This window comes from Anabas testudineus, chromosome 17 (assembly GCF_900324465.2).
Source record: "Anabas testudineus chromosome 17, fAnaTes1.2, whole genome shotgun sequence".
NCBI classification, from domain to species: domain Eukaryota; kingdom Metazoa; phylum Chordata; class Actinopteri; order Anabantiformes; family Anabantidae; genus Anabas; species Anabas testudineus.
Genome location: NC_046626.1, coordinates 10,126,082 through 10,139,333, shown reverse-complemented (window position 1 = coordinate 10,139,333; position 13,252 = coordinate 10,126,082). Strand labels below are relative to the sequence as shown.

General features: G+C 42.4%; 1 protein-coding gene across 2 annotated transcripts; it reads right to left on the bottom strand.

Annotated features, from left to right (window-relative positions):
• Nucleotides 1-52: 52 nt before the first annotated feature.
• On the bottom strand, nt 53-12,677 carry vwa5b2 (von Willebrand factor A domain containing 5B2). Of its 2 annotated transcripts, none has more exons than XM_026375097.1 (22): nt 12,568-12,677; nt 10,602-10,813; nt 10,109-10,318; nt 9,217-9,442; nt 8,939-9,096; nt 8,555-8,686; nt 8,335-8,459; nt 8,026-8,202; nt 7,812-7,922; nt 6,916-7,118; nt 6,012-6,126; nt 5,424-5,609; nt 5,124-5,340; nt 4,699-5,036; nt 4,229-4,466; nt 3,798-4,142; nt 3,573-3,710; nt 2,906-3,028; nt 2,778-2,828; nt 1,591-1,702; nt 1,321-1,444; nt 53-1,223 (listed from the first exon to the last, which is right to left on the bottom strand). In XM_026375097.1, exons 2-22 carry the CDS (start codon nt 10,738-10,740, stop codon nt 465-467), a joined length of 4,227 nt encoding a protein of 1,408 aa, XP_026230882.1. In that variant the 5' UTR covers nt 10,741-10,813; nt 12,568-12,677; the 3' UTR covers nt 53-464. The 2 variants fall into 2 exon arrangements, with proteins under 2 accessions (XP_026230882.1, XP_026230883.1); XM_026375098.1 differs by lacking the exon at nt 12,568-12,677 and adding an exon at nt 12,154-12,203 and having other exon boundaries at nt 10,602-10,885.
• Nucleotides 12,678-13,252: the final 575 nt, after the last annotated feature.

Sequence of the window (13,252 nt, the reverse complement as noted above, 5' to 3'; positions counted from 1 at the left end):
TTTCATTTGAAATTATAAAGGTAATTAATGAAAGTAAACTTTCGTTAGTTTATCAAATAACCATCCATCATTGAATTTTATTACACAGATTTCGATTATACATCATTAGCATTATACTGACTACAGGCTAAACGCTACACAATAGAAAGCTCATCCAGGTGGTCAAAGCAGTCTTGTGATTGCATAAAAGACACTGTATTCATAATAGAAGGCCACTTGGTAAGTGTCATGTAAAGGGTAGTCTTGTAATTTAAAAATACATTCTTACATCAGTAACATTTTTCATGTGCAACTTATATTAGTTGATAATGAACTTGGCACTGGGTTATTCTTTTTGTTGACCCTGAATATAAATTACAGGATTTACTTTTCCATGAAAAGGTGATGTTTCTTGTCAAAATCGTCAGTAAGAAGTGACTAAGTGAATAAGTAGCTCTGGCTCAGTTTCCTCAGAGATGATTGTCTTACATATTATTGGGGTTATAACACAGCATGTTTAGTTTGATGTTCTCGTCCCAGTGGCGAAGCAGCAGGAACAGCTGTCTGGCAGCTCCCTTTAGCCCTGCCAGGTCCACTCCCTCGGGCAGCTCCTGACAGCGCAGCCAGAAGTCTGCTTTTGCCGCCACTAACTCCCACTCCATAAAGTAGCCGGCACAGCGGTGCTCCAGCCAGGCTAGAGCCACAGCCGTGGCCCAGCTCGAACCCTCCAGGTCCTCTTGAGCCAACTGGCAGCTTTCCTGGAGGTCAGCCAGCTCAGCTGAGGAGCCTTCACATACATCTGTCTCTGATCCACGACCACTGTCTGCCTGGCCATGGTTGTGGCTCTGAGAGAGGCTAATAGTTAGTTCCAGAGAGCCTTCCTCAGAGCTGGGGAGGTCAGGGGGTGAGATGACGGCATCCCGGTCAGAGAGGTGTCTTCTACGAAGCCTTGGTTCCAGCATTAGGGGAGTATCATCTGGAGTGTGGTGGAAAGGAGGTGCAGTTGGTTTGATGAGGGAGCAGGAGGATGGTGAAAAGGTGACATGGTAACTGGAAGCAGCCAGTGGCTTGGCAGAGGTGGATAAAGATGGAGCACTGGGAGATGTGCAACGGAAAGGTGGGCTGAGGCTGCGCCGGTGGAGGCTATATGGAGAAGCCCTCTTCAGGCGGTCCAAGGTTATTTGAACACAGTCGGAGTACATCTCTGTGAGAAGAAAAGCCCCTGATGCTAGCTGCAGACGCACCTGAGGAGACACCACGTAGCTATGAATTAATACATGTGTTTACATTTGAGTATTAGATTAGTGTATACGCTGCTCTACCCAACTCTAACCAGCGCACCAGTGGCACGTAATCTGGAATTTCACTTTCAGGCTGTTTTTCAGTCTCAGCAGACAAACAGTGGGACTTGAGAGGAATCTGCTTTCCTGATGAAATAGAGGACCTGAGCCTGCCCAATGGGAACCTGCAACGTATAAAAAGTCCCAGACAGATATTTAGCTGTAGCCAAAGTGTGAGTTTTACCAAAGAAAAACATCAAAAATAGTAACATTCATACTTTTTGTAAATCCACATTAACTAAAAGTATTTAATTTAATGTAAAAGTCTCACCTGGTGCCAAAGAAGCTCTCCATTGACTTGCTTTCTATAGATCGCTGTGATCGAGTGCACGAGGAGCTTGTTGTGGCCGGCGCTGTCGCAGAGCAGGTACTACCGCCTACACCTGTTTCAACAGTGTGGCATAAAACATGAAACAGTACGGCTTAATCAATACAGTGATGTTTCTTAAGGGTAGTTAAATCTAAGTTTACTTAAAGTCCTTTCAAAATGTTTTATAGTGGACTAGCCAGAGTAAATTGTAAAATATTTTTGCGTAAGTATATATTTCTTTTGAGATTATGTGAGATCAAGTCAAAAATGTGGACACAACTTCTTCAGCAATTCTTCTTGTCAACATTGTATAATAGTGAAGACATCAGAACTATGACAGAACAATGTTGAACAATATAAAGGAACAACAGAGATGTACAACTGACAAACACAGCAAACAAAAGGACAGTGAAAGTGTTTGAGGTGAAGGAATCTTGGCTCATGTGTTAAAACCTGGGTACACGGAGCAAAACTCTCTGCATGAGTATCTGGAAGTTAAGTCATGGCAACTCAACTTAAAAACATTTCACTGCTCATACAAAAAACTAATCTAAAGAAAAGTTGGTAGAAGACCTCAAGATGATCCTGCTGGTTGCTTTCACTCATTTTGTCCAAGGACCAGAAGCCGGAGTACCCGGTGAAAACCCACACAGACATGGAGAGAACATGCACATCCGCCACAGAAAAGCACCTGGACCCAGGATTCAAACCCAGTTCCTTCTTGCTGTGAGACAATAACTCTGTCCACTACACCAGTGTGTGTCACCCACACCCTTTCATCCATCCTCCCAAAAAAAATCAAGACCAGTCCACGCATCCAGCAGAAAGCCACAGTCAAAAGCCCACTTCACTACAAGAAGTAAATCTGCCATGACTCCTCTTCCAGATAACCTCACCTGGACGACTGAGAATCTCCACCAACATACGTAAATTGTTACCACTAGAGGTAAGGGACAAGTAAGTTTTAATTTGGATAATTGATGCTGAACTTCAAGGGATGGTTAATCAAGTCAGAGAAGAGCACTTCATATTCCCCCTTACTGTACATTGAGACTCACCTTGAGTTTGAACTGGCTTAATGGTCGGACTCGTCTGACCTTGTGTTCTAACACCAATGTTACACTGATCGAGTCAACAGCAGTACTTACTAGAGTCCCAGGATGTAAGGCTACAGGGTGAGGCAGGAGTGTCATCTCTGTCTGAGAGATACAAAGATTGTTGTTGACCTAAAGTGTTGACAACAGAAATGGGTGATGGTATCATTTAGTGCGTCTACCTGTAGAGTTCCACGTTTCCTCGACCTCTTCACTATCTCTGCTGGAGCGCCGTCGGCCCAAACCGACAGAATAGGCCCTCTGCCTGCAACTACCTGGAGTCTGCCTGCTCCCCAAATACATTTCTACACACACACACAAACACAGAGAGAGAGAAGAGATACAGCAATAACTGATATTCACATTGTAACCTGATCCACACAAGTTTCCCCATGCCTTAGTGTGTTTTTCTCTTATTTAACATGCAGTTTTTAAATGTGAGTGCTATAATTGAAAATATTACAAGGCATTACAGTCATTTATTACTGTACATTAATCAAACTGGGGGGACGCACAATAGGCAAATTTAACAAAGAAGAACTAAGAAGCTGTGACTGAGACGTACATTTATAAGAGACAGGTCAAATATCACATGAGTGAATCATATGATACCCATAATGAATCTGAATTATGTCTATCACTCGAGCGTCCCTGCCTGTGCAAACATCTTTCAAACTCTACAGGCTTTCAGTTCAAAATAATCTTAATCACATTATTGGATTTATTTTGTATATATATCACATTTTTATATTATAAAAGCATTATACAAATACTTTTAGGCTACGTGCTCCTTACTGGTTGTAACATTGCTCAGTTTTCTGCCTACATGTGTGTGAGTTGGTAGCACACCTGTTTTCTCGACATCCATGCTGTCTGACAAACCTTTGTTGGGGTTCCTATGAGTGGTGGTGAAGGCTGTGTACATACAGATGATGTTGCAGTGCTTACTGGTCTGTATAGCCTTCATTCGGTATCGCTTAGCTGAACCTAAGAAAGCACCAATAATGGCACATTAAGATATAGCCACCTTGTATAATAGGAGACAACTAGGAGAACTCATCAATAAAGCCTCACCATGTCCACTGTCGCTGTCCTTCTGTGCCATTTTCTCAAAGTCCCTTATAACTGAGCGAGCAGTCAGTTGGTGAATGATCTCCGCCCATGGTTCCCCTTGTCTTCTTTCTTCACCTCCTTCTCCTTCACGTCCTTCATCCACTGGTGTCTCTTTCCCCTCGATTGTCCAGAGGTGCCCAAGGTCCACAGTGACCTCCCAGGACACAGGCCTGCCGCTCAGCAGGCCGTGAATGATAGTGCGACACTGACCTGGAGGGGGATCCTGTGGAAGAACAGCAGTGAAGAGGTTCTCTGGGTCTGTGAAGCTGTCCCAGTCCATGGGAGAGGCGGGAAACAGGAGTCCATCTGAGGGGCAGAGTCAGATAAAGAGGAATAGAAACTGCATGGAGCCAAAATAAGAGAGTTAATGCTGCCTTTGTTGTGTTGCTTACTGGAGTCAGTGAGGCTTCTCTGAGACAAGGTCCCCCGTGATGGAGGCTTTGTCTCACCATCGCTTTCCTCCAGCCTTCCTCCGAGTGTTTGGTCAAAGGAGACCCTCTCCAGGGCTCTTCTCAGGCGGTGCATCTCCAGCTCACCCTGGGGAGACGAGAAACTTCGTGCTGCCATGGTTGAACGGGCCAATGCTTTTTGTCTCCTACGAGACTCCTCACCTCCATCTAGATGTCCTCTCTGTTTGTAAGGGAGGGAAAATCAAACAGGTAGAAAAACGGGTTACACAGCTGTTTTATTTTACTCTGCAGAAACAAATTGATGTTTGAAATTAAATGATTTTACGGTTGCCTATTCCTACTGCAAGGTCACACCCTTTGCAACCATTTCTCTTTATTTGACCCAACTGACAGACGAACCTGTTGTCAGTACTGTCAGTACAGTACTGAAAAGTTTAAATGAATCAACTCACCATTTTTGTTGTGCTGTCAGGAGTTTCAGCTGAGAGGTTTTGTTGCCATGCGGAGTCTGCCCAGCGAGACAGGGATGACCTCTGTTCTGGAAAGGGCATCTTCTCTAGGCCTTGGGGTAGAGACCCTGTATCTAGAACTGAACCAGAAGAGTGAGGGTCAGGCAAAAATGCCCTCTCTGCAGAGTCGGAGTTGGACGAGGCATGTATTTGCAAGTGGGACTGTGTCTGCAGACTGCGTTCACTACTGAGAGAGCAGCGAGTGAGAATATACTGCTCCTGTATATAAGAGGTCTCCTGGATTCTCCTCCTCACATCACTGGACCAGTCCAACTCTACACCTAGAGTGGACAAAAACCAACTGTTACCCACTGTGGCACAAAATGTCCAGTAAGCTGGTGTAAGTCTTCCATTGATGAGTGACTGACCTGGACTGGTGCCAGGGTCTGTGTCTCTGGCACAGGAGAACTCAGAGGAGATTTCTCTGGAGATCTCTCTCAGTGCTTCCTCTAAGTCACTGCCTTGTGCACATGTGACCACGGGCATTAGCTCGGAGGCAGGAGGAGGTGAAAGGTCATCATTAGATTGGCCAAAAACAGAACCTGTGGAGCCACGATGTACACCTTTATAGTCCTGTTCCTGAGACTAAAAAAATAAGAAACATTAGAGATCTTTTTTCTGACAGGACACAGATACAGTTTTATTCAATGTAGTGATGAACAGCATACCCCGGCCTTTTGTGCTTTAAAATGCGTCATATCGTACAGAGTGCAATATCCAATGAGGCAATTCCCAGGGTAGAGTGGCGGGATTTCATTGGGTGAAAGAAGAGCCTCCATGTTTTCTGGCAGGTACCAGTCAATCCGTACGTCAGTGAGCACAGGTTCAAAAGCCTTTTTCAGAGACTTTATTAACTGAGGAGAAATTTGAAGAAATACATATTGCCAGTGCTTTCCAACTAAAACTTGGTTGTAAGACACTTTTCAGGTTACTCGCATATTAAACAGATTACAATCTTTATCTGGAAAGTAATTAAGTATAATTTTAGCTATACCGCTGCTGCATGTAGTGGGAAAGTTTAATATTTCCCTCTGAATCTTTGACTGTAGGTAAAAAGTGGGAAATAAAGAAATGACTCAAAAAGGCTTTCGTGTAAAATACCTAAAATTAAACAATACTTAGTTTAGTTTTCCCAAAACAAACGGCATGTGTTATAGTGACTAAGATAATGAAAGATACAGTAGCTGAAACTTATCTTTCAAAGTAGATCATGACATATTGTGTCCAGTAGGTAGCAGTGCTGCAACACTACTGACCTTGGGCTGGAGTCTCTCCTCATCAGCCAAGAGCTCTGTAGTCCCTCCTGTCAGTTTGGCTATGCCCTGCAGGAGTCTCCTGCAGGCTCGAGGACCCAGGCCGAGGCCGAAGCATCTGCACATGACATAATAGTCCTCATGTGAGAATAATTATTACTATATTAGTACTATTATTGATGTTGCCTTATGGTATGTTGTCTGCACTGTAGATGTGTCTGTATTTCTTTCCCTTGGATTTATTGTCTAAACAAATAAAGTACCAGTATAAGTTGAGGCAGCTGTATATGTAAGAATACGTATTAGGCTTTAATTTAAAGCTTTGGCAACACTCAGCATGAGCAGACATGTAAACAGTGCACATATGTTTATGTATATGATGTCGCATATATGTACATTTCCTTGCCTTAAGCAGATCTGCGAGCATCTTAGCTAGACAAACTATTTTGGGCACAAGAAATTCATTTCGAAAGTCCCCCTGCACACAGGAGAATACTAATGAAGGATAAATGTTACTGTGCATTGCTGAAGGGCCTAGGGGAAACCAGAGGGGCGTGACTCCTGCTGCAGAAGAGAGCACTTAACGGGATTACTGGGCGGGGCTCTCACTTGTTCAAGGTTGCCATTTGTTTGTGTCCCTTCTGTTTTCTGGGTTTCTCTCTTTCCATTTGAACATCTTGTCACCGTCATATTCATCACATCCTTAGCTCTTCCCTTATTATGCCCCAGTGATTTAATGTGCCATCATAGGCCAGCAATAGGATTCATTTAATTTTAAACCATTTAAATTCATGTCTGATTCGTGTGCCTTTTTGTTATATTCAATATCCCTCTGAGCATCATTCTTTACACATGTTCCTCATGGGTTGAATAGTTACATAGACTGTTTAATATTTGGGCTCCATACCTGCCAGCACATGTGTTTCTGCGCACCAGCTCCAGTACTTTGGCTACATTGCTGATGGATCCATCTGTTATGATGAAGATCTGGCGAGGATAGGGTCGCTGCATAGGCTGCTGGTACACCCAGGACAGCGCCCCAAGCAGGTTGGTGCCTCGCATGTCAGCTCTCATCCGCTGGACATACTCATACGCCTGCATTAAGGTGTGCTGTATGAACACATGCACAGGTATGGAAAGAAAAAGAAAAGAGATGTAGTCTGTTCTACGTTAAAGCTGGGAAGAGCAAGCACAGACAACAGCATCTGCCCAGCTTCATGACGCTGCCTTTGCAAACGTTATCAATGCTGTCGAGATAAATTCGATGTTTGAAATCAGATGAATTACCATGTAAGGTCGAGGAAAAAAAATTGAATCAGTGCTTCCCTAATAAAGAGATCGCAAACATACCACCCACTAACACCTGCCTTAAAAGTGCCTTAAATCACACTGTGGACAAACATGCCTGACAGGAGAGGAGAGGCCATCTCCTGCTTTAGTGAGAATGCATGAAAGGTCACCATATGGTGAGGAGTATGTCCAAAGGCTGTTTGTCCTTGCAGCCCCTGGTCTGGATAAAACCTGATACTCTGCTGCTAAGGCAACCTCAGGAACTGGCCTATTGCCTGATTATGGAGTAGAAAAATAGCACAGATAGTCGTACATGGTTAAACAACATCTGCTTTCAGGTAAAACAATCCAAACGCTCCATGTATTTTCCCTCACAGGAGAAAATCCCTATGTAATAACAAACCTCATGTGATTTCACAATAACAGATGATATCTCTTTACTGAAAATCCAGGTAACAGGACAACAAATTCATCCTATCACTATTCCGAACTAACTTGTCTTGTAAAACCTACATCAGTGCAGCGCTTGCTGGAGGTGAAGAGAGGCTTGATAGTCGTGCCGAAGCCCACAATGTTCAGCATGGTGCGAGAAGGGAGACTCTTCAGTGCCACCACCATGGCTTCCTACAGAGACACCAAGGTACAGACAGGATAGAGCCACATTAATGCTAATGCCTGAATCTAATAACAAACCCCTGTTTGTGGTTTTATGCTCATTACAGCTCACCTTTACACGGTGGATGTTGGTGCCACTCATGCTGCCACTACGATCGACAAGGAACAGCAGTTCTCTGGTGACTTTGTGCAGCTCCAGAGGTTCACACAGCAGGTCAGGACAGAAGTTTAGCATCAAAACGGGGCTGCTCAGAATGTCCTTGTGGTACCGCTTCCTCAAAAACTCCAGCTGCAGGCCAAGAGGAATCAGCATGTCAAATTAAAGTATTTTAAATGCGTTTAACACAATCTCTCTCTCTCTTTCTATATATATATATATCTATAAGGAATGATACATGAAAAAAAATAGATGTACACCAACCTTCCTCTCTGGCTCTGAATCTTTTCGGGTGCAACGTATGAAATCCCGGCGAGAGCTGATCAGCTGTTCATATTGACTGAAAGAAAGTCTGCCTCTTTCTAAGATGACCAAAGGGCTGTGAGGTTCTGTGAAATGATTATTTAGTGATTAGTTTTATTCAAACAAAAACCGACACTAAGAACCAGTACAAAGATTTTAGTGACAATCTTTCCTTGCTCACCGCTGAGGTGCAGAATGATCTCTATGTGTCTGTCATACGGATGCTCCTGTGCCAAAGTGATGTAGGTGGCAGAGGCACTTTGAGCACTGGGGTCTGCGTCTGCCCTCAGCGCATGAGTGGGGCTCTCCAATCCTAGTCAATTTAGGAACAATTAGAGAGGCAAATACAGGTTTTCATAAGATGTAAGGTATTTGAATAAGCATATGTTAAATTCAGAGTGTACTTTTCTAATTCTCTGGACGAGATTATCTTCTTAAATGTGTTTAGATTCTGACCCTTTTTGTACTCGCTTCATTTTGTAAATACATGTTTTAATATTCTCTTTTGTCAAACAGCGGAGTCAAGAACCAGTTGAATCGACTTATTTGAATAGACGGGATGTACCAGCCAGCAGGCAGGCGCCTCTGACCAACAGCTGAAAGTTGAGTTCATAAGGTGCCAGGTTGGCAGCTGGACTGGTGAAGATAGAATGAGCACATTGCTGTTCAGAGTCGTTGACTCGGTCTTGTTTTCCTGAGGTGGCACCGAAGCAACTGGTTGCTCTGAGGATGAAAGCAGTGTAGCATGTTTAAGGAAATAATATACATATATAAAATCACATTTACTGAAATGTATGCTGTAAGATAATCCATTCTTGGCACAGTTAGTTGTGACATAAATACCCAGTTTCTTCTGATTTTCCCCCACTTTCGCTCTTGCTTGAAGTCATCTGGCTGGTGACGATAGGGGTAAGCAGCGTGGGGTAGATGATACGGACTGCTCCATTTTCTAAAGTGGGCAGTTCTAATGTGGTGCTTATGATAATGGACACTATATCCATCGGGCCAATAACCCCTGTGCCCACAAGGAAGGTGGTTCTTTCAAGGTCTTCATCTAGAATGAGATGCCCTAAAAAATACAGTAGTTACTTAAATAATAATTTTAAACTGACAGAAAAGTAAATAAGGTTCATAATGAAAACAAAGTCAATTAAAGCTGAAAAGTCCCACTGGGTTTGGTTGTACTGGACAAATTCGTTCCATGTACATGACAGCACAGACTCCAATAAAATACTATGCACTTCAAGCTGATATATGTTTTTACAAAGTGAATGGCATTTTACCATTAGGCATGCAGCCAAATCTATTTGGCTCCCTTGTCTGTCCTTTCTTCCTCAATACAAGACAGAGAGGGAGCGTAGATATATATGTGTATGTATGTATTTATGCAGACACCAGATCATTAGAGAAATTGACAACAGTTTGCACTAGATCAACCAGTGTTTAAAAGATGTGTGGTTCTGCAAAATCACAGTACAAACAACAGATTTTATTTACAAGCAAAATGCAGGCAGTCGTGTTCATTTTAATTTTCTGAGATGAAAGATAATTGTATCCTTTCTTATGGGCATTTAATTAAAATGAAGTTAAAGGTATGTTCATTGTTGTTCAGACAGGTAGCTCAGATAGCCTAGGTTATGTGAATGCTCAACATAAAAGTGCATCTTATTGAACATCAGATAAATATATGGGCACCTCATTCTATTATTAATATGCTTCACTCCTTCTTCCTCACCGTTGGTGCATTGCAGGTCATGGCTGAAGCTCCCAGAGCAGCCCCACTCCTGACCACAGTGAGAGTCGAGACCAGATCCAGGGCAGCAGTCCAAACAGCAGTCCTTCAGCTTCCCTCTGCTCTGGATCTGGACTCCCAAGAGTCGGCCCGCAATCACAGCCTCAAAGCCAACCACAACCTCCTTTTCAGCGAGTGGGTACACAAACACACCTAGATGTTTCCCACACAAAACAGTGACTGCAGACTTTTGCTTCAGTTTAAAAAACAATGAAATGTCATTACATGAACATTATGGCAGTCTGCTTTGTCACTTTCCCAGAAGAAAAAAACAACAACTATAAATATAACTTAAACTATGTGATCTCTACATTAACCCTATAAACCCTGTCGCCCTAACCAACTTTTAACCAAGCACCCCTTTTAGGTGTATTTAACAGCACTTCAGTTCACAATCCAATTGCTTCGAGTATTACAAGTTTGTATCATTCCCCACCTTCTACAGATTCTGTGTCAGCGTTGGCATAGGTGAGGTGTGCAGTGATGCCCAAGGAGCAGCCATTGGCACAGGATTTGATGCAGGAGGCCTTGAGTAGCAGAGGTTCCCACGTAGAGCGATTTCTCAGTCCCACCATCTTCTCAGGGTACCAACAAGGCTCTGCTCTGCTGGTTGCAGTGGAACACAGGACCGCAGACCAGTGAAATTGTCTGATCAGGCAGGAAGAGCAATATGTGAGTGTGCATTTAAATTCTCAAATTTTCCATTCAGTGAGTAATGATCTGTGAAAATCAAGCAACATGGATTAAATTAGAGCACATTTTCGATGCACTGTTTAAAACATCTAAAATGTCTATTGTTTAATGTTTTTTTTCTTTTGTATACTGTATATGTCTGCCAGATTTATATTTACATGTACATATCAGCTCTTGGACATGTTGCCCAGGTCTTTCCTCTCCTCGGGCTCTTAGCAACCACCTGATAGTCTGAGTGCAAAAGGTTTGGTAATCATTAACTGTGAAGGTCAGCACTTACTACACTATACATCATGTTTAGTTTATACATCAGAACCTGTATACAAATCTACACAAACCTGCAGTACATATACTTTTCTATGTTGGATGCTGGATGATTAAACTGTATATGGTTTGTTAACCTTGACAACAGGAACATGGAAACAAACCTCAACATAATCACAGTTTCCTTTAAAGTTTCCATTTATGTAACTCAAGCTGTTCGCAATCATTCTTTATGACTGGTCATCTAATAACTTCAGGTCCAGATCGCAGCTTAGTTCATAGTAGACTGCACAAACCTGTGTGTGTATTTAGGATGTGGTAGTGTACACACACATGTGTGCATTTGTGTGTGAATGTCTGTGTGTGTTTGCTGTGATTCAGGTAATGATCTTTTCACATCTACCTTTCTAACAAGATCAACAGTCTCCATCTGGCTACCGTGCTCTCAGCTCATAACCAGCAAATAAATGCCTGGTTTGTTAAAGTAGGGCAAACTGATGCCGCAAGAATACACACAAAAAGAAAAATAAAACAACATGTAGACTGCTCAGACCCTGATGATGAATACTGTAAGCCTGGCTGTCCGATCAGCTTTATGAGAGACAATAAAAGATGTACGGCACACATAATGACTTCTTTACACAATGTTAGCTGGTTGTGTTTGCACGTGAATGTACATGTGTATTTCTGGTCTATGTACACATGCACATACAACCTTGAAAAATGTTGTCTAGATCTTTAAGTTAATTGTTTACGGTGCAACTCTTCCACCAGCAGACATTTCAATATATTCAAAGTTTCTAATTAAAAGTAAATTACAGTAAAACAAATACAAGTCTCACATACAAGGGAATATTCCACATTTGTTCTGTTAGGTTTTGATCTGGGGCTTTGCAGTAGCAATGTTGGCCAAGACTTAGCTCTGGATGACACTGCAGTCCCCACATGTCAGCTACAAGCTCCAGATAGCAAGCAAAACAATCACCCAGAAACACTTACTGTACTGTTTAGTGCAGTATCTGATAATCTACCTCTGGGTCCAGTCTCTACATCACTCTACCACTAAATCTGCAGGTTTTCCCGGTGATGCAACGGCAGGAGTTTTTCTGGTAAGAGATACTGTTCCCTCCTCTGTCTCTTTATCTCTTCCTCTCTTTCTTTCTCTCTGGCCACAAATCCAACAGTTGCTCTATAAGGAAAACAGTCATTTTAAAGAGTAGACTCATTATATCTCTCATTATATCTGAATTTAGACGCCCTCTGGTATAAAGATCATCACATGTACTAACATATAATTTCTTGTATAACCTACTACATAAACTGTAGTAACTACATACTATTTTGGTAATCAGTATGTCATGATTAGAAATCTCATCCTGTGTTCAATCATCCACATGCAGCACTAAACTAACCACTTCATGATGAGTGAAATGTCATCTGCTTACCTGCTCTGACCTGAACCAGAGATGATCAGAAACTATGATCCTGAGCCCGCTATGCAGGCACAAGCTAACACACAACGGTAAGTGAGGCAGAGCCTGCTTTTCATCCAGACAATTGGCTGTGATGGTAGCAGCACCATAATTCATGGCTAATGGCTTGGCCAGGGAGAGAGAGAGAGAGAGAGAGAGAGAGAGAGAGAGAGAGAGAGAGAGAGAGAGAGAGAGTGTGTGTGTGTGTGTGTGTGTGTGTGTGTGTGTGTGTGTGTGTGTGTGTGTGTGTGTGTGTGTGTGTGTTCTGCCTCTCCCAACAGGTCAGACAGCAGCAGCAGACGTGGTAGGTAGAACCAAAGAAGCAGGTTTTAGTAATTCTCTGTTTTTAATGGTCCCAATGCTGCAGACTTGACTGCAACAATAACCTATATTTAAAAAATCAAATAGGAAGTGAAAGTGTTGATTCTTAGCTTTTTGTTAATAACATCATAACGGTAGACTGGTTTGACAAAGTAACAAAAATGAATGCTGATAGTGATGATGATGAATTTGTGAATAGACAATGAATGCAAGGTTTGTTGAAAGTGAAGGTTTCTATGACTTTACTTAAGTGAGCCACAGGATGAAGGTAGTATTTTATAACCATATTACTGGTGTAATAGTATAATGACTAAAAATAACAAAACAACAGCTACTG